Consider the following 21234-nt stretch of genomic DNA (forward strand, 5'->3'; position numbering starts at 1 on the left):
TGTTGAGGATAGTTTTACCAATCCTAAGTTTTTAGTTATTCCAAATAAATTTGAAAATTGCTCTCTCCAACATTTTAAAAATGAGTTTGAATTTTGATGGGGATAGCATTGAATCTGTGGATTGCTTTTGACAAGATGGCCACTTTTACTATATTAATCCTGCTATCTGTGAACATGGGAAATTTTTCCAACTTCTGAGTTATTTTTCAGTTGGTTTCTTCAGAGACTTGAAGTTCATGCCATGCAGATTTTTCACTTCCTTTGTTAGTGTCACACCAAGATATTTTATATTGTTTGTGACTGTTGTGATGGGTGTCATTTCCCTAATTTCTTTCTCATCCCGTTTATCCTTTGAGTATAGTAAAGCTACAAATTTGTTTGAATTAGTTTTCTATCCAGCTGAAATTGTTTGGTGTTCCCTGGTGAAATTTTTTGGGTCACTTAAGTATACTCTCATATCATCTCCACATACTGATATTTTAACTTCTTTCTTTCCAATTTTTATTCTTTGAACTCTGTCTGTTGTCTAACTGCTCCTGCTAGGACTTTAAGCACTACATTGAATTGGTATAAATAGAGTAGGCAGACTTATCTACTTTCTGATTTAGGTGGTATTGTTTCAAGTTTCTCTCCATTTAGTTTGATATTAGTTACTAGTTTGTTGTATATTACGTTTACTATGTTTATGTATGGGCATTGAATTCCTCATCTTCCAAGACTTTTAACTTGAAAGGGTATTGAATTTTGTCAAATGTTTTCTAAGCATCCAATGAGATGATCATATTTTTTTTCTTTGTGCTTGTTTATATAGTGGATTATGTTACCTGCATCCCTGGGATGAAACCTGCTTGATCATGATGGATGACCATTTTGATGTGTTCTTGGATTCAGTTTGAGAGAATTTTATTGAGTATTGAGATATCCATAAGGAAGATTTGTCTGAAGTTCCCATTTTTTTTGTTTGGTCTTTGTGTGGTTTAGGTATAAGCATAAGTGTGGAGTCACTGAACAACTTGGATAGTGTTTCTTCTGTTTTAATTTGTGGAATGATATGAAGCCTATTGTTATTAGGTCTTAGAAGGTCTGATAGAATTCTGTAGTAAATTCATTTGGTCCTGGTTTTGTTTTGGTGTCCTGTAATTCTATAAGGGAGTTATTAACATCCTTCCTCCACTCCTCTATCGATATCATGGGATATGATTTTAAATATGAATCTTGCTTTTCAGGTGGGATGGGGTATCCAGGACTAGTTGTAATGGTAGACATGGGTTCTGATAATGCCAAGTAGCATTGGTGTCTGATGCTTATGTTCTTCAACTTGCCTTTCATGATTTATCCATTCTTATTTCTCTGTACAAAGTTCAAGTCCAAATGGATCAAGTATCTCCACATAAAACCAGATCCAGGGAAACTAATAGAAGAGAAAGTGGGAAGAATTTTGTACACATTGGCACTGGGTAAAATTTCTTGAACAACATACAAATGGCTTACACTCTAAATCATTCTGTTTTATTCCTGAATCATTTTCTGGCTTAGCCACCATCAGAAAACCTCCTCCTGCAGTAGATGGAGACTAAAACAGAGAACCACAACTGGGCAATGTGCAGAGTGTGAGACTTCGGAATGTTCAGTCTTAAGGAAGATGCTTTTCAAACTCCTTCCTTCTGGCCTCTGGGTTCTATGCATAAGAGGAGACAGAAGGATTGAAAGAGTCAGAAGGAGGGATGACACCAAGGAAACAAGGCCTTAGTGAGTCGGCAGGATTGATGCACATACACATTTACATAGTCTGTGACAGCATACACAGGGGCTGCATGAAATGCAAGCCCAACAGTGCCCTAGCGCTGAGAAGGAAAGTACAAGATCTCCCAGCTTTAACCAAAAACCTATCTCCAACTGACAACCACTTGTAAAGTTAAAATTATGTTCTCACCGCCCCCCCAATGAATTCTCTCTGAGTATACATGCCACACTTAAGAGTGGGCACTATGTATTTTGTAGTTTGGTTTTTTTGGGTTTTTTTGGTTTTTCGTTTGTTTTGTTGTCTTGTAACACTTCATTTGGCCATTTTCCTTTCTTTCTTCCTTCCTTCCTTTCTTTCTTTCTTTCTTTCTTTCTTTCTTTCTTTCTTTCTTTCTTTCTTATTGGCTATTTTTTATTGGCATTTACATTTGAAATGTTATCCCTTTCCCACATCCCTCTCCCTCTTCCCCTCCCATTGCTTCCGTGAAGGTGGGAAGGTGCGAAGGTGCGCTCTCTCTCCCAACAACCCTCTTCCACCTCAGCACTTTGGTGTTCCCCATACACTGGAAAAACCAGCCTTTACTGGATCAAAGGCCTCGCCTCAGTTTGGGCACTTTTAACCTTACTTGTCTTTAGCTTCTATGTTATTCTGATTTTGCGTTTCTATGGATTTTGTTTGTGTGTATGTGTGCACGTCTCTGTTTCTAGTTCTTTTAATTTGCCTGTATATTTTAGATTCTGATTTGTCTTTTTGTTTATTTATTTATTCATTTATTTGTTTTAAGAGAGAAAGGATAAAGGTGTGCAGTTCGAACAGTGGGAAGGTGGGATAGTTCTGATATAGGAGGAGGGAAGTAAAGGTGTGATTATATATTTTCTAAGGACAATATGCTGTAGTGGGCTGATAGGCTTTCCAACAATTGTACTTGGTTGTGATTCTCAACATTTAACTGAAATAGTGTTATCTATTCAAAATTTAATAAATTACCTACTCAAGGCAAAGAGTCATAAATAAGCATAACTAACTCAAATTGAGGCTTTGCTTTCTAGGAATATTTCTTCAGTTACCGTGTTTCTATTAAATAAAACACAGTTTACAAAACAAAATATATTAATTCTAACCTATAACTGTTTCAGATATTGTTGCACTCTGTATTTGTTTGATTGATGATGTTCTAGTTGAATTATCATTAATTCTTAGAGTTAACTTTTTTTCTAAGTTAATCATAAAATAATATATGATTCTAAGATATCAGTCCCTGCGTTGGAGAGATGGTTATGTGAATAAGAGCACTTGTTCTTGCAGAGAACCCAGGGTCAGTTCCCAGTGTGCACATAGTTCAAAGATGTGTACTCAGGCAAACATCCACATGCATAAAATAAAAATAAACATCATGGAATATCCCCAGCGAGGCTGTGTGTGTATTTTATATAAATTTATTTAAAAAACAGTTTGCATATATTCAAAATTAGCGCTTTTCTTAAAATTAATTATTTAAGAGCAAGTTAAAATGTATTATTAAAGAACTAAAGTTTTCAAAGAACACGTGAATAGTTTGATAATTACAAACAAAATTGATCTTAGAATGTTTTTAACACATGTTACTCAATGTGCTAACAAAAGCATTGTAAACAGATGATTGTGATACTCTATAAATTATGAATTAAGTTAAAATAAATGAATGTTGAACATGGACTTTGATAAAGAACACAACTCAAATTTTATTAAATCTTAAACTAGGTTGTCTTAAGCAATGAACTTTTAGTAAAGTATTAATGTGTTTTCTCAGTTCAAAATGGCTGCTACTTCCTCACTGTACTTTGTTATAACTGCTGGTGTAATTAAAGTTCATATTGCCAGGAAATATTATCTGTTTTATTCAGAGATGTCATGACATGTTTGCTTTTACATATTGCTTAACAAATTGGTTTTACTGCTGTGTTTAACCATTTTCTTTTAGAATATAACAGCTTGCAAGTTTGAAACCATTAAACCATTAATTATTAAAGTAATACATTTTATAAATGTATATAGTTGCTCTGCAATAAACACTTCAATACAGTTTTTTAAAACTGAACCCATGGAACCTCAGGATTTGTATTGGGTAGTTTCTGTCAATATCTTATAGTTCTATTATTATTATTATTATTATTATTATTATTATTATCATTATTATCATTATTATCATTATTATCATTATTATCATTATTATTAGAAATAAGTTTACAAATTTCCTACACCAAACTAGGCTAGGATTAAAATTTTTTATTGTCATTAATTCATAACTAATAATTATTTAATTCATGAAAAAAGCTATTGTCATAGCAAGAGAAGCTATTGATTGCCATATTCTCCAATCCCTGCCTCACAAATCACTTTTAAACACAGCTATTTAAAAATATATAATGTCTAAAAGCATATCTGGAAATGAGTGCTCTTTGCTCAAAAACCAGACCACTCTTACTTGGATAAATGTAGCAAAATAGCATATCATCATTAAATATTTCTCATACTCTATAAATATTAATAGCAACCTGGAAAAAAAAAAAGATTTCCTCCTTCAGGAAATGCAATTCTAATTCCAAAGTAGACTCAAAGTTGTTTGTCCTGCTTGGGCACCCGTAAGGAAGGGCTGTTCTGCAGACCGCAGATTAGCTGTTGCCATGACTACGATTTGTTGAGCAGCTGTGGGCGCTGTCTCCCCGGAAGTACAGATCTCGCTGGTGAGTGAGGAGGGTTTCTGTGAGTGGGTCTGCTATAGTTGCCTGGATATGCAGGTCTGGTGAACAGGTCACTGAGCGGGCCACTGCAGGCAAGAGTCGACGGGATGCCCGGGAACTGCGCAGTCCGCGGAACTCCATCCCTTTTCTTTCATGATTTCTTAGCTCTGTCAAAGAAAGGTTGCAATACTCCTCTCGACCAAACCCCCACCTCAACTGTCCGTCCTCTTCTTCCCATTTACCCTCTGCTCTTTACCTGTGTGTAATAATTTTGCTGTTCTTACTTTAAGGTATGCTTTTCTCTGTTCTATCCCATGGCGGACTGGGAGAGCTTCTTAATCCTTTCCCACTCTGGGTGATAAGTGAGCTCAGCTGATTCATTCATTATTAGTTTGGAGTAGTCTAGGAAAACTTCCTGACACTAGAATCCTAATGAGTAAGCGGTTTTCTGTCCATTTACATACATATCTAGGTGAAAACTTAAGTTTTCATGTCTCAGGCAACACAGAAAGTGGGCAAGAAATCGCTTGTGGGAAAGGAAGAAATGTGATGGCCATAGCTTAGAGGAGAGGAAAATACAGGTTTTTATTTTACCCTCTTAGCTTATTAGATACGAGTTCAATTTTATGTGGAGATGACTCCAGAGAGGTCACACATACATGAAAGGAATATTGAGCAGGGCATAATTCAGTAGATGATAAATCTGATTTAGGTTACAGGAGGAATCCTTATACCTTATGAAGAAGGTGGCTCCCTTGTGTGACAGACACTCTTCCTGGGAAGATGTGAACCAAAGCCTACTACTGTTCACCGGTGGCCCATCTTTGGCAGACCAAATTAAGGGTGCCAACCAAATCTATCTTGGTGAACCAATGAGTTTTATTGGTGTTATGGAAATAAATATGGTTAAAGAGCTGATTTTTAGGATCACAAATGACTGAAAGAGTGTTGAGTCACCAAAAGCCCACTGCTGCATGCGTGAGAGCTCAGAAATGATAGGAACATGAAGCACCATGAAAAGTCTGAGCAAAGCTCAAGCCAACTGGAAGATTGTAGAGCTTTGCAGTAGTGTGAGGATCACTGTCTGGTTCACCAGCTCTGAGTTGAGCTTTTGTCCCATTTATATATTAGCTTATTGAGTTTAGATGGTGAAATAGTCATTTCAAACATCAGTGTTCTAATGAGCATGTGACCATTAGTTTGTTAATTTCTTTTGAAGATCATGAATTATGTATTTATTCTTTATTACTTGGCTTACCACAGTCCTGAGAATCATGGAGATCACTGTGGCTGTGACAAAGGTATTGACAAGGATGCAGAGATACATTACTGTGTGATCTATATCCATTTCAAGTAGGATGTACTTAAGCACAGTAAATTTGAGATTATAATGGCTGCACATTATCTGGCACTCTATGCCATGTCAGCAAGAGCATATGACTGTCTAAGTCAGAGTTACTATAATTCCCACTCAATAGATACAAAATAGCCATAGACTTCTCTCAAACCTAGATTTGGGTTTTTGTCCTAGGTATATTTTAACTGTTCTTTTTTTTTAATGAACTGAACTTACAAGGACAATATTACCTTGACGTTTCTTAAATGTGGGATATAAGCCTTCCAATTCTATGTGATTTTTTTTTCTGGATGAAATGAAAAAATAGTTTTGATCATCTCATAGTCAAATATTTCTAAATTGAATAAATGGACAGGCCACAAATGTTCTTTACCAGATAGTACTAGCCTAAAATGACACCATTATTGTTTGTTAGGTCAAATATATACATGCATGTTGGGTAGTGTAACAAATTAGAACCCATACATTTAAGAGATGTATTGGATTTTTTCCCTTTAAGTTCTACCTTTTCTCATTAAGAGTGATGGGGGACAGTAATGGCAGCGACTCAAAGCTCAGAGAAGAAATCGAAGCTGAATTGGATAAAATCAGCATTTCTTCCTTGGAAAATGATGAGGTTGAAAATGATTCAGAATCAGAAACTCAGAGTGACAGTAGTGGCACTGTAAGTCATTCTCCATATTTTTTCATTTTTCATTAGTTCACTGTGAATTTCATACAATGTAATTTGATCATATTCGTCTTATCCTCAACTCTTCCCCGAAGAACCATCTCCTCTCCCCTTCCCACTCATTTATATGTCCTTTGATCTAAAAAACCCAAATAAACATTCATGCCACCCATATACTATCAGATGTGTGGCTTTCCACTGGCTAGTGTGGTCCACCTAACAAGGGCTACTCTTTTAAAAATAAACGACTCTCCCTCTCCTAGTAGCTACCAGATCCCCATAGCTCCTTAGCTCAGGGTGAAACTTCACAGCCTCCTCTCCTCTCCATGCTGGCATTTTGTCTGGATTCAGCTTGCACAGACATTGTGCATACCGTCACCTTTATTATGTTCATATGTGCATCCTCCTGCTGCATCTGTAAAACACTCTTGTAGAGAAGCCCCCAGCTCTTAAGCTATTTCTGTTCTCATATCTGCAAAGATCCTCGAGCCATGGAGAGAAAGGTTTTATTTGTTAAGTATTTTTCTGTTTTTCTAGAATTTAAATTATTTTTTGTGCAGTGCATTCTACTTATATTTTCCCTTCCCCCTATTCCTCCAGGGATCCTTCATACTTCATCTCCCAGCCAAACTCACACACTTTACGCCCTCTCCTTAGAAAACAGAGACGTCAAAATAATACAAATAAAATTAAATAAGATTAAAAACAAACAAAGAACAAGTAGCAAAGAGAAAGCATACAAAACATACAATGCACGCATGCACACAAACACGTTCACATACCAGGGAATTCTATAAAAACTTAAACAGCATATGCAATGGATGTGTAAAGATAAAAAAAAAAAGTCATAACAAAACATCATGTGACAAGCGTCCTCTAATGTAGCCACTGAGTTTCTTTTGTACTGTGTATCCACTTCTAGCCCTTAATAGTGGTTTCTATTCCCTTGTGAGGCTACATTGGAGAGAACTCAGTTTTCTTTTCAGAATGGTTACAGAGTTAGCTTCTGGGTTAGGGATAAGGCTTGTGCCCATTTCTGCTCTCAGTGCTGGGACTCTTCCTGGTGTAGAGCCAAGCAGGCCCTGTGCATGGTGCCAGTCTCTGTGAGTTCATATGTGCTTAAGCTCCGCTGTGTTTAGAAGACCTTCTTTACTTGGTGTTCTCCATCCTCTCTGGTTGTCCAAATCTTTCCAATGCATTTTCCACAGTGTTTTCTGAGTCCTGAAGGAGAGGGATTTTATAAAGACATCCATTTAGGATGGAGCGTTCCAAGGTCTTTCATTATTTTGATTTTTTTGAAGGGGTCGTAGGTCTTTTCTCTATCTACTGCAGGAGGAAGCCCCTTTGATGGTGGCTAGAAAAGGCACTGATCTATGAGTAAAACAATATTATTACAAGTGACTTTAGCAGAAAGGTAGTACTAGTTTTCCCCTAAGTCCTGGATTATCTCAGGTTCTTGTCTGCCCAGTCAGTTAGAAATGGGTTCCCTCACACTGATTGGACGTAAAACCTGTCTGATGCTAGTTTATTACTCCTACAAGCTTTATGCCACCATTAGGCTAGGATACCTTGCAGGCAGCTTATCATTATGTATTAAATAGTTTCTATCTGGATTGGTGTTTCTCTTTTTGATAATGTGCAGGATACCTTATAGTACTCCAAACTATAGATTCGAAGGTGTAGGCTATAAGTAGGCATCAATCTGAATGGAGGTGTAGGCTATACGTAGACATCAGTCTGAATTCTCCATATTCAGTGAGTTATGCAGGTGTTTTCTTCAGCCTTACCACCAAGTGTTTGACTTCTTGCATCTGCCTCCAGTGTGCTGGGATTACAGCACTCACTACGCTTGGTTTCACACAGTGTTAAAGACAGAATGCAGGGTTTCATCATACATGTTAGACAGGCACTCTCAATAGATGAGCCACATTCGTAGTTCCAGACAGCCTACTTACTGAGATTCCACTTTAGCAGTATTTGTGTTTCGGGAGATTTATCTATTATAAATTACCAAGCATGTTGAGGTATAACTATTCAGAATAATCTCTTATGACCCTTTGCAATTGTTTTCTCATTTCTCCTTATAAGATTTTGAGATCATTATTAGGTATGGAGAGAGGGAACAAACTTGTCTCATTTCTGATTTTACTGGCAATGCTGAGAGTGTCTCTCCGTTTGGATTAATGATGGCTGGGAACTTGTCATACATCAGGTTTATTATGTTGAGGTATGCTTTTTGTATCCCTAATCTCTCCAGAACTTTTATATGAAGAGGTGTTGAATTTTGTTGAAGGATTTTTCTGCATCTAAAAAGGATGTGTTTTTTTTTCTTCCTGTTTGTGTATATGCTAGGTTATATTTATTGATTTACATATGCTAAACCATCTCTGCATCTCTGGAGTGAAACTTGCTTGATCACTGTGGATGATGTTGTGATGTGTTTTGGATTTGGTTTACAATTAAGTATTTTATTGAGAATTTCTGCATCCAGATTCGTAAGGGAAATGGTCTTCAGTCTTGTCAGTGTATCTATGTGGATTGGTATCAGGAAACTATGCCCTCTTAAAATGAACTAGACAGCGTCTTTTCTGTTTCTGTTTTGTGGAATAATTAGAAAAGCCTTGATATTGACTCTTCTTTCAAAATCTGGCAAAATTCGGTGTTAAGCCATCAGGCTCTGAGCATTTTATTGTTGTTAGCAGATTTTTAGTTACTGCTTGTATTTTAGTAGGTTGTCTAAGTCTCTTTAATTTGACTATCTTATCTTCATTTATTTGATAAATAGCATGTTTCAAAAAAATTACCCATCTCTTTTTAAGTTTTCAGGTTGTCAGAGTTCATTTTTTAAACTATGTCATTATGATTTTCCAGATTTTCTCAGTATCTGCTGTTATACCTCATTTTGTTTCTGATAAGACTGTTTATTTGGATCTATTTTTCTAACTTTCAGTTAATTTTGTTTTTCAATCTTACTATTGAAACCAATGAGAAGGTATTGGGAAAAAGATTGTATACCCATGGAAGGAAAAACCCACCAAGATGTTACAATTGTTAACATTTAGGTACCAAATACAAGTGCACCCAACTTTATAGAAGGAAATCTACTTTAGCTTTGATTACATATGCATGGTGGGAGACTTCAGGACCCACTCTTGCCAATAGATAGATCATCTGGACAAAAACTAAACAGAGAAATAGTGGAACTATCTTATTTTCTAAACCAAATGGACTTTATAGATATTTACAGAACATTTCCCCCAAACACGAAAAAATATATTTTCTCAGCAGCTCAAAACTAACTACCTACTTGACCACACACACACACACACACACACACACACACACACACACCTGAGATAACATCCACCCTGCATCCTGTCTGACCACCACAGGTTAAAGTTGGATATCAACCGAAACAAAAGGAATCCTACAAACGCACTGAAACTGAACAACTCACAACTGAATGAAAACTAAGCCAACAGAAAATCTAAAACTGAAGTTAAAAACTCTTTAGAATCCAATAAAAGTGAAGCCCATCATACTCATACTTCCAGGACACAATGAAAGCGGTACTAGCTGGCAAGTTCCCAGCACTGAGTGTCTACAGATGGAGATCTCAGACTAGAAATTTACTGTTACACCTGAAAGCACCAGAACAACCACATCTACCCAAAAGGAACAGATGTGAAGAAATAGTCAAACGTGGGGCTGAAATAAAAAAATTAACAACAGATAACAAAATAGAATCAATCAAAATGTTAAGCCTGTTAATGGAAGCAGGTTGTTATGCTGAATAAGCTCACATTTCTGAGCTCTGACTGGCTGCGTCAACTCAGCTGTTTTTGCACAAACTCTTTTCAATCCAACTGAGTCTGTCTGGCTTCTCTCTTGGCCTCTGACTGAATTGCTCTGCTTGGCCTCAAACTGAAGCTGATAATGTGTTCTAATCTTCAGGCTTCTCATTCTCTGGCTTTCTGTCCTCACCTGTGTCTAGCTTGCTTGAAATTGTCTCTGTAAAATTCTTCCAGTAAAACAGTCTCCTCCCTCTCTCTCTGCACTGATCTCTTAAGTAGCCTCTCTTTTCTGTCTGCTCTTTTAGACTAGGCCTATTTCATCTCAACTCATTCTGCCACATCTTTCTGATTTGTCAATTTATAGCTCAATTAGAAATTACTTTCAAAAATGGCTGCTTCCTTCTACCTACCAACTTTACCTTCATTGTTTGGGATTAAAGCTATGTACTAAGGGCATGTCCTTGTTTGGTGCCCCAACCAAAGCAACCATGTTGCTGGATTAAAATTTCTCTGCAATGTTCTATAATGTAGCATAAATTCAATTGTATTTGATAATTACATATTAAATAAATACATAAGTTATTAGTTAATATTATAGTTGGTAAAAGTTTAGTCTTTATTTGATAATAAATACTTGTATTTTTAATTTAATCTTTCTATTGGGTATTTTGTGTTAATATCAAAAAATAAAATATCATTAAAGATATTTGTAATATGGCAACAGCTGTAATATAGCAACAGAATATCAAGAACTTATGATGGGATGAGAAACACAGCACCTCTAATAAAAATATAAATTATAACTAGTGAACTTTTTCAGTTACTTTCTTAGAACTTTCTAGGAACAGGTAACTCCATGAAAACAAAAGGAGAAAAAAGCAACTATGTTTGTTTGAAATAGACCTTTGATATGGGTACTTTTACCTATTTACATAGTTTGCTGAAATTTTTATGATAAAATAAAGACTGCAATATTTGACATATGACTATTTGTAATCCTCATATTTTTGTTACTCAAATTTTAGGATGTACTTGAATTGCCAGAGTCAGTTCTTCATTATATCAACATCTTAAAAAATAAGAGTAAAATTGCAGAAGAACTCATTCTTCAGGATTATGAAGATGCTGATATCTTCAGTGAGTATACAAAGTAGATATAGAGAGAGTCATTCTTTTAAATAACAATCTTTGAGGGCAAAGACTCTAGACACTGTAAGATGAAAACTTAACTCTGTCTGTTTCAGGACAGCACTGCTATAAAAACTGTCATCCCCTAGCACTAGAAAATGCAGAATCAATGTAAGTATACAGGCACACACACACACACACACACATACATACACATACACACGTGGACACATCCCCAGGTACACGTAGACACTCCACATACACACATACATACACATACATACATGTGGACACAGACCCACATACACACATACATACACATACACACATGTGCACACAGACCCACATACACATATACATACCACATACATACACACACCACATATGTACACATAAATACACATAATCATACACATATACATACACTGTATAAATACATATACACACATACACATATACACACATATACACAGATACACCCATAAACACACACACAAAACACACACATCACATACATACCACACACACACATACATACCCCATGTACATACACACAAAACACACATACATACACATATACCATGTATATACACACATACAACACACATAACATACACAAAACACACACACCACACACATCACACATGTACCACACACACCTACACACACATACATACCTCATATACATACACATAAAAACACACATACACACACACCACTCATACACACACACCCCATGTACCCCCCCCACACAACACACATTGCATATGTACACAAACAAATACACACACATACACACAAACATACAAGTCCTACAGTGATATTAGTTTTCTTTTGTAGTCTTATTTATGGGTCAGTAAATGGAAACATCAGCAGCTTCCCTCATATGTAACAGCTTTATGAAAATGAATTTTGATTTATTTACCTCACTCACAGAAAGTTAGTTGGAGAACAATGTGGATCATTATATTGTCTTTCAGCTTCTCACACTGTAATGCATTCCAGAAAGATAATGAGTAAATATTGAAGGGAAAATACCATATTTGGTAAAGTGGGAGGAGTTAGTCGGGTCCTCTGTTAAGGTGCTTTACCATTAGAAAACACACTAAATTTAATAAAAAGGGATGTAATTACATTTGAACTGATCAAAAAGAAATAAAATTCAATTAAATGTCATACAATGAAATGAATATCATTTACTGTGGTAACTTGATTATGCCAAATTAGTATTTGTAGTAAAACATTTTATTATATAGTGCAAGATTCTAATGTCAGTTTCTGGCAGATAGAATTGAGACTGCATTTATTTCTCTCATCAAGGTCTCATTTTATGCTATATGTATGCAATTTTCTTTGAACTAAAACACTCCATTTTGGAGGGACTATCCTCAAGAATTTGGGTGTTCCAAAGGAAGGGGAATCCTTCCATCCTACAGAATGCTCAGTGAGACTTGGAATATAAATATAAAAGAGGACTTCTTAGGAGTCAGGAGATAACAAAACCTAAAGTTTTAGAAATTCTGAAACTGACAAGACACTCCAGGCCCCTTATTCCCCAGGCTTAGGAAAAGGATTAAAAACTGCTGAAAGACACTCTCAGACAAACAGACCAGTCAGAAAGGAAGAGTCTTAGGTCAGCATAAACGCCTAAAAAATACTCAGGACATCATAGCTGCCAAGAGGCCAGACCAGCTGAGCTGCTTTCAAGAAGTTGAGACCAGCTGAATGGCTTTCATGGGATGCTCTCCAAAATTTAGAGCCTTGTGCAAATTATGTAATAAGACCCAGGGCTCCAGCTTTCTTAAGCTATTACTGATGCTGATATGAACTGTGCTAACTGAGCTGTCTTTGAATCAATCCTGTTTCTGTAAGAAACACCTTACATATTCATGCAAGTAACCCTATTTGTCTTGTCGGTTCACCAAGTTTGACTTTGGTCCTTTTTATTTTGTTTTTGTTTTGTGTTCAAGTCTCTACCTGAGGTGAGTCGAGGTTTGTTCATGTCTCTCCAGGAATTGAATTAAACAATATCGTATTATCAAACAGCTCTGATTCTATATACATAAGAAATTAAAAAAAAACTCCATCTAGACTATGAAAAGTGGTAACAAGACCAAGAGCATGAAAAATTTGCTTTTATTTTACAAATCCTGATAATTTTATAAACAACTTTTAAAAAGGACTTTCTATTTCTTGGCGTTAATATTACTGATCAAGTATGTTGATAAAATTAAGATGAAAGAGTAATAGAAATGAATGGAATTTTGACATGTACTCTAATGTCTGAAATCATAGTACCCCCTTCTCTCTAGGATGTCATTATAGCACTGTGTCTAACAGTCATATGCATTTGAGGACTGGATCGCTACCCGAAGCGAAAGCAAATTCTGAGCAATTAATGAAGGTATGCATTTAATACCTGAATGGAAGGACTCACTACTGCAGCTAGGAATTATTTATTTTCTTTTACATGGTATTTTAGTTTATTGACTGCAGTGTCATTATTGTAAGCAAATCATTTTTTTTTTGTTTTATAGGATGCTCTGGTGTATTATATAAAAGTAAACAAATGTCAGTTATTAAAAATAAAGATTTAGTCCATATGTGTTTGGGAAATAAATGTTTATATACACAGAAACAGTAGAATAATACTGCATTTATTATTTTTTAATTGAAATGATGAATGTATTATAATGTATATTGTATTACTTATAAAAGAAAATACTTTACTGCAGAGAATCTTCAAGAGTAGAAGGTTTCGTATTACATTTGGAAAATAACACAGGAGAAAGATTCCTAGAAAAATAAATGTAAAGTACAGCATTTTATAGGTTTAAACCTCCCAAATGTATTTTAAAGAATATCTTTTAAAGAGTTTTAATTTAGATTTGCTTTTATTTAATCACTTCTGTTTAGATCTGTTGCAACTTTGTAACAACTGAAATATAACTTGATAATATTTTGTATCCGTTTTGGTCTTTTGTTGTTAATATTCAGATTTAAGTACTAATTTTTATTTTTTTATCATTGCAGATATTCTATATATTTTTAACTTCAGTGGAAACATTAGTAAGAACTATACACATAATTCAGGTTAAAGTAGATAATAGTTTTCTTTGTATTATAATGAGTATAATAATAACTCATGTATATGAACTATCAGTCCATATAATAAAGATAGACAAGAGAAGAAAATAAAGATAGTAAATCATCAGGGGTAAGGGATATTTTGAAATAATTATTAAGAATACTAACTGACTACTATAGATTAATAATGACTTATTTTATAAAATCTTAAGAGGGTAAATATATTTATAAAGAAATTATTAATTTTTTAAAGGTTTATAGTAAATTAGATTCTCAGTATGTTTATTTAGACATTATTAAAATCAAAGTTTTACCATATTCTGGATTTTTCAATAGTAAAATAATAAAGATATTCTTTTAACCTCTAAGATATTGTCTGTAATAGACAAAGAAGAATTTATGAGATGTGTAGCTCCTTCCGCCAGGTGCGTTTCTGTTCCTGAGCCAATTACTCTTGACACACCCATGGATGAATATATTTTACCAGGTGGGCAATATCTCCAGTTATATGTTTAAAAATTTTCTAACATGATATATCAAAGTTTGTTGAAATTTTTATGGGTACTTGTAAATGTACAACTTTAAAATTTTTAAAAGTGAAAGTCATTATTTCTTAATAAAATACAAAAGAGATGAATTAAAAATTGCTTAGAAAAGACAAGCAGTGAGTTAAAGGGGAAATAGAAGAGATGGAAATGACAGGAATTTTTAAAGTTTGTTTTAAAAATTAACTCGCCATTTTGTTGGTTTCTTTCCCGGGAGGCAAAGATTGTTCAACACGTGTAAATCAGTATATGAAATTCACTATATAACTGAACTCAAGGATAAAAATCACATGGTCACTTCAATTGATGCTGAATGGATCTTTGAAAGACTCTTTTCTTACATCTCTTCATATTAAATACTTTATTGAGAATAAAGATGGAATTTTTCTGAACATATAAAGGCTGTCTATTATAATCTGATAGCCATCATCATGTTAAATCGTGAAAAATTGAGGCAAATCATTTAGATGATGACAAGACAATGTTATCTCTTTTCACCATTCTTTGAAAATAGTTCTTGAAGTTTTATCTAGAATAATAAGAGAAGAAAATAAAGAGCTAAAGTAGAAAACAAGAAGTAATAATATCTCTATTTGCACAATACATTTTCAGAATATTTATTCCATGTATGAGAGGCCCCAAAGACTGCACCAGAAATCGTCTAGAGCTGACAGATATTTTCAGCAAAATGTCAGGTTATAAAATAAATGGTGAAATCAACATCCTTCCCATATACCAAGACAAACAGAGAGACGAAAAATGAAATCAGATATATCGATTTCCTTTGACCAGGAACAGGTGGAAATGGGAATAGGAAGGATCAGATGGGGGAGGAGGGAGGGAAAGAGTACTGGGGGTGGGTGGGCTGAAATTCGGGTCATTTTAGGGACTACTTAGAAACTTATGCTAATGGAGACTTTCAGGAATATATGATGGTAACCCTAGCTAAGATTCCTAATAAAGGGAGATACAGAGCCTGAACCTGACATTTCCTATAACTAGGCAACACATACAATGGAGGGCTTGGGACACCAACCAAACAAGGCACAAAACCTTGGACTTAAAATTCCCAGGATATAGCTAAGCACTGCTGGCAAAAATGAAGGGGAAGGAAGGAGGGAGGGAGGGAGGGAGGGAGGGAGGGAGGGAGGGAGGGAGAGGGAGGGAGGAAGGAAGGGAGGGACAGAGAGAAGGAAGAAAGGAAGGAAGGAAGAAGAAAAGGAAGGTGGTAGAAAGAGAAGGAAAAACTAAGGAGAGGAAGGAAGGATTCCTAATGATACCCTGCCATATTAGTAGAGAGGTGGCTGGTATAATCACTATAATTCAGGGAGGCTTCATTCAGCAACTGCTGGAAATAGGTGCAGACACCTAAATCAAAACATTAGGCAGAACTCAGCAAATTCCCTGGAAGAAGAGGAGGAAGAATTGTAGGAGGCAGAGGGGTCAAGGACACTATTAAAAACCCTACAGAATCTACTATTCTGAGTCCATAGGGACTCCCAGATACTGAAGTAACAATCAGAGAGCCTCCATGAGTCTGATCTAGATCCAATGCATATGTTTTGGTTGTATAGCTAGGTCTTCTTGCAAAACTTCTAACAGTTGGAGCAGGCTGGTCTCTGACTCCTTTTCCTGCTTTTGGGGCCCTTTAATTCTACTGGCTGCCTCATCCAACTTTAATATGAGGGAAGGTGCCTACTATTACTAGTTAAAATCAAAACTCTAGAGGCTTGTAATTCATCAATTAGAATTATATCTGAAAATTCTCACTCTACAAATTGTCCACAAAATACACTCAGAGCCAATTGATATATGATATAATCCACCCACCTAGATAAGACAAATTTTCCTATAATAATTCATCCCCTATAAGATATTTATACCTTCCTGTGGCTATTTAAAGCCACACAGAGATGGTTCATTTTCTTCCTCCTCTATCTTGGCTTTTTCTCCTTGGCTTCTTTCTCCTTTCCTCTCTTTCTGGCCTCTCAAAAGCTCTGTCACTGCTTTACTTTTTCACTGTCCAATCACTGGCCTTGCCTTATCTTGTGTCTGCTGTCACCTGCATAGAAACCACATTAACATGCCATGTTTAGTTGATATCCCATGAGAGGTCCACCCATTTATGTAACGTGTGTGTGTGTGTGTGTGTGTGTGTGTGTGTGTGTGTGTGTGTGTGTGTGTGTGTGTCTAGGAGACTGGGAGTGCAGACTAAGAGGAATGGAGGGAGAGAAAACTGCAGTCAAGTTGTGACATATGAGACAATGAATTAATAGCATTTTAAATGAAAGAAATCATAGAAACCATTTCATTCACCATATGTCTTAATTAAAGGTTACTATCATTGTGATGAAAAATACCATGACCAAAAACAAGTTGGAGAACAAGGGGATTGTTTGGCTTATGCTTTTTAATCACTGTTCATCATTGATAAAATTAGGACAGGAACTCAGAAAGGGCAGGAACCTGGAGGAAGGATCTGAGACAGACATCATGAAGATAAACGTCTTACTGGCTTACTACTACATGCCTCCTCAGCATGCTTTGTTAAAGAACTCTGGACCACCAGCCCAGGGATGGGCCCACTTACAATAAACTGACCTCTGGACTTAACTACAGCTTTAACTTAAGGGGGGGGGGGCTTTTCTTAAGTGATGTTTCCTCCTCTCAGATGACTTTAGTTTCTGTAAAGTTGAAATAAAACAAGCCAGCATATAGCATCCAAGGAAAAACTTTATGTACTCATGTATAAAAATCAAAAGACAAAGTGAATACTAAGAAAAAACACTGACAAAAGGAACTGAAGAGCACATCACAAGACAAGGAAGATCCCTTTATACATGGGTTGGTAGCATTAATATTATGAAAATAAGCATAATCCCCAAAGCATTAAAAAATTCACTGTAATTTCCTTCAATGTTACAATCTAATTCTCCACAGAGATTTTAAAAAATCTTAAAATTCATATGAATAAACAAGCAGTCAGTTAACCAAAACAGTCCTGAATATCTCGAAACTGTAGCACTTAGCTTTGTATGTGAAGACACACCCAAGCATACAACATTATTTTAAACTTTAGAGAGCATTTTAAGGAAATTTATTTGACAGTAATAGAATTTTTGCATATAATTGGATGAAATTGCATATTTGCGCCATTGCATGGCTGTTGACATCCATTTACAACTAAAAATGTATGTTCTTTTGCATTGGTTATATGTTTTTACATTATGTTTTTATTGCAAAATAGACAAATATAATAGGTTTGATCTCAAAAATAGTATTTTTATTTCTTTGAATGAATGCAGATGAGGCTGATTTGAGTTTTGGATACTGTGAAGTAGAAGAACAATGTAGAAAATCTTTTGAAGCTTGGCAGGACAAACAGCAAGAACTAGAAGTAAAAGATAAAGAAACTCTGGAAGCTCAGAGTGACAGAGAAAAACAGAACTTTCAAGAGGAAGATGAAAAGAGACAGTGCTGGATAAGAAAGTTCGAAGTTGAAAAGAAAAAATTAGAAAATCTTCAGAAGGTATGATAATTTTCATACCTAAGAACATAGGTATGAAACATTCTCTAAGAGCGTAGCTACCCTCTGAAACATACTGATGTCTGGAACATAAGTGAAGATTACTCAATGGCTTTTAATTACTCTTGTCAAGGGAAATTCCTGACCATGGATCAAGTCTTTAATACCTAGATTAGTTTGCATAAACTCCATCAGAATTTCGGGTGTGAACTTCTGACCTTGGAGCCCTCTGGGGTTTACAGAATTTCAAGGGATATCACAAATAATTTGAAATTTGCAATACAACATATTACTTTTTAATACCTTTTGAATCATAGGAAAAGACAGTTTCTTTGATTATATAATGTATTCTTTGTATTGTCTGACATATGGTACATTATATAAGATATATTAAGGTAAAGTGGCTGGGTAATTTAGGTGACATTCTCGGGCCTACCCCTAAATTAAGCTAAAATTTTTCACTGTAGGTGGAGTCTTCTGTTTGTTTTTCAATTCGTTGGGTGTGTTGAAACTGAGTTTTGTAGAGTCAAATCATTCTAACATTGATAAACTGGTAGGTAAACTGATAGAATTTGGAAGTTGGATTGCATGTCTATATAGAGACAAGATCATTTTTTGTCTTTCACTAAATAAGGTTGGTCTGCATTATACAGATTTCATTTTAAATGCTCTACTTGGAGATAATTAGAACAGTATTTACTAGCTTATACTGAAATTCTTTTTCAATTTGAAGAGTGATGCTTTAAGTTGTAGAGAATAGTGACTACTAAATTCTAATAAGCTAGTTGTCTCCTTTTGTTACCACTGGAAGACAAAAAAAATCCTCAGGTGCATTTTTAAATTATACCAGTCTCTGTTGTGAATGGTTGTAACTTACTTTTTGAAACTGAGATTGATTTTTTAATAAAATTCTGATAAAAGAAAATTAGTTCTTTGTAGACCTAATGAATTCCTAATATGTACTTTAGTATGCTTTGTGGTTTAGAAGTCTTTGCTTTAGAATGTTCAACATTCTCATAATGAATTAAAGTATGTAATTTACTTTCTCCCCAATAGTCCTGTCAGCAAGCACTTCTTGGCATCAGCAATAGTGACTGGGTTTAGTAGATGCATATGGGAGGGATGCCCAGGTGGTGGAGTCTCTGAATGATCTTTTCTTCAGTTCATGCTCCACACTTTGTTTCTGTATTTCACTCCGTGAGTATTTTGTTTCCCTTTCTAAGGACTGAAACATCTGTACTTTGGTCTTCCTTCTTCTTAAGCGTTATATGCTATGTGAACTCTATCTTGGATATTCCAAGCTTTTCATCTAATATCCACTTATCAGTGAGTGCATACTATGTATGTTCTATTGTGAATGGGCTACCACACACACAATATTTTCTAGTTCTATCCATTTGCATAATAATTTAATAAAGCCACTGCTTTTAATAGAGTAGTCCTTCATTGTGTATATGTACCACAATTTCTATATAGATTATTCTGTTGAAGAACATCTGGGTTCCATTTAGCTTCTGGCTATTATAAATAAGGCTGCTATGAACATTGTGGAGCATGTGTGCTTATTATATATTGGAGCATCTTTGGAATATATGTCCAGGAGTGGTATAGCTGGGTCCTTAAGTAGTACTATGTTCTATTTTCTGAGGATCTGCCAGACTGATTTCCAGAGTAATTTTACTAGTTTGTAATCCCAACAACAATGGAGGAGTGTTCCTCTTTCTCCACATTCTTGCAAGCATCTGTAGCCACCTGGGTATTTGATCTTAGTCATTCTGACTGGTGTGAGGTAGAATCTCAAGACCGTTTGATTTTCATTTTCCTGATAACTAAGGATATTGAACATTAGTTATGTACCCCATTTTTAAAAGGATTATTTGCTTCTCTGCAGTCTAACTTCCTAAGTTCTTTCTATATATTGGATATTAACCCTCTATCAGGTATAGGATTGGTAAACATATTTTCCCAATCTGTTGGTTGATGTTTTGTCTCATTGACAGTGAGTCCTTTACCTTACTGAAGCTTTGCAGTTTTGTAAGGTCCCATTTGTCAATCCTTGAACTTAGAGCATAAGCCATTGGTGTTCAGTTCAGAAAAAAAAAATTCCCCTATGTATATGTGTTCAAGGCACTTTCCCCTTTTCTAATTTAGCTTCAGTGTATTTGGTTTTATATAAAGGTCCTTGATTCACTTGGACTTCATTTTTTTTCTTTTTTATTGGATATTCTTTGTATTTACATTTCAAATGTTATCCTTTTGGCCCCCACTGACATTCCCTCTCCCTCTCTGCTTACCTCCATAAAGGTACTCACTCATCCAACCACCATATCCTACCTCCGTGCATTGGCAATACCCTAGACTAGGAAAATAAGCCTTCGCTGGACCAAATGCCTCCCTTCCTATTGATGTCAGAGAATGCTGTCCTCTGCTGCATATGCACCTGGGGCAATGGGTCTCTTTGTGCAAACTCATTGGTTTGTTTCAGTCCCTGGGAGCTGTGGTTGGTTTGGTTAGGTGATAATTTTGTTCTTTCCATGGCATTGGAGACCATTTCAGTGCCTTCAGTCATTTCTCTAGCACCTTCATTAGTGTCCCCATGTTCAGTTTGGTGAATAGCTGCAAGTATCCTCTTCTGTATCAGTATGGTTCTGGCAGAGCCTCTG

General features: G+C 35.6%; 1 protein-coding gene across 1 annotated transcript in view; it reads left to right on the plus strand.

The window, feature by feature from the left end:
* Window positions 1-5738: 5738 nt before the first annotated feature.
* The window catches only part of LRRIQ1 (leucine rich repeats and IQ motif containing 1), a gene marked incomplete at both ends in the record, with an annotated part of 187224 nt that continues 171728 nt past the window's right edge, over window positions 5739-21234 (plus strand). Inside the window, 6 exons of the mRNA XM_080935379.1 lie at window positions 5739-5765; window positions 6321-6485; window positions 11311-11435; window positions 13709-13817; window positions 14870-14987; window positions 18351-18574. Coding sequence (XP_080791505.1) covers window positions 5739-5765; window positions 6321-6485; window positions 11311-11435; window positions 13709-13817; window positions 14870-14987; window positions 18351-18574 — 768 coding nt within the window. The remainder of the gene's footprint in view (window positions 5766-6320; window positions 6486-11310; window positions 11436-13708; window positions 13818-14869; window positions 14988-18350; window positions 18575-21234) is intronic.

The sequence above is a fragment of the Micromys minutus genome, assembly GCF_963924665.1.
Source record: "Micromys minutus genome assembly, chromosome: 22".
Classification (NCBI taxonomy): Eukaryota; Metazoa; Chordata; class Mammalia; order Rodentia; family Muridae; genus Micromys; species Micromys minutus.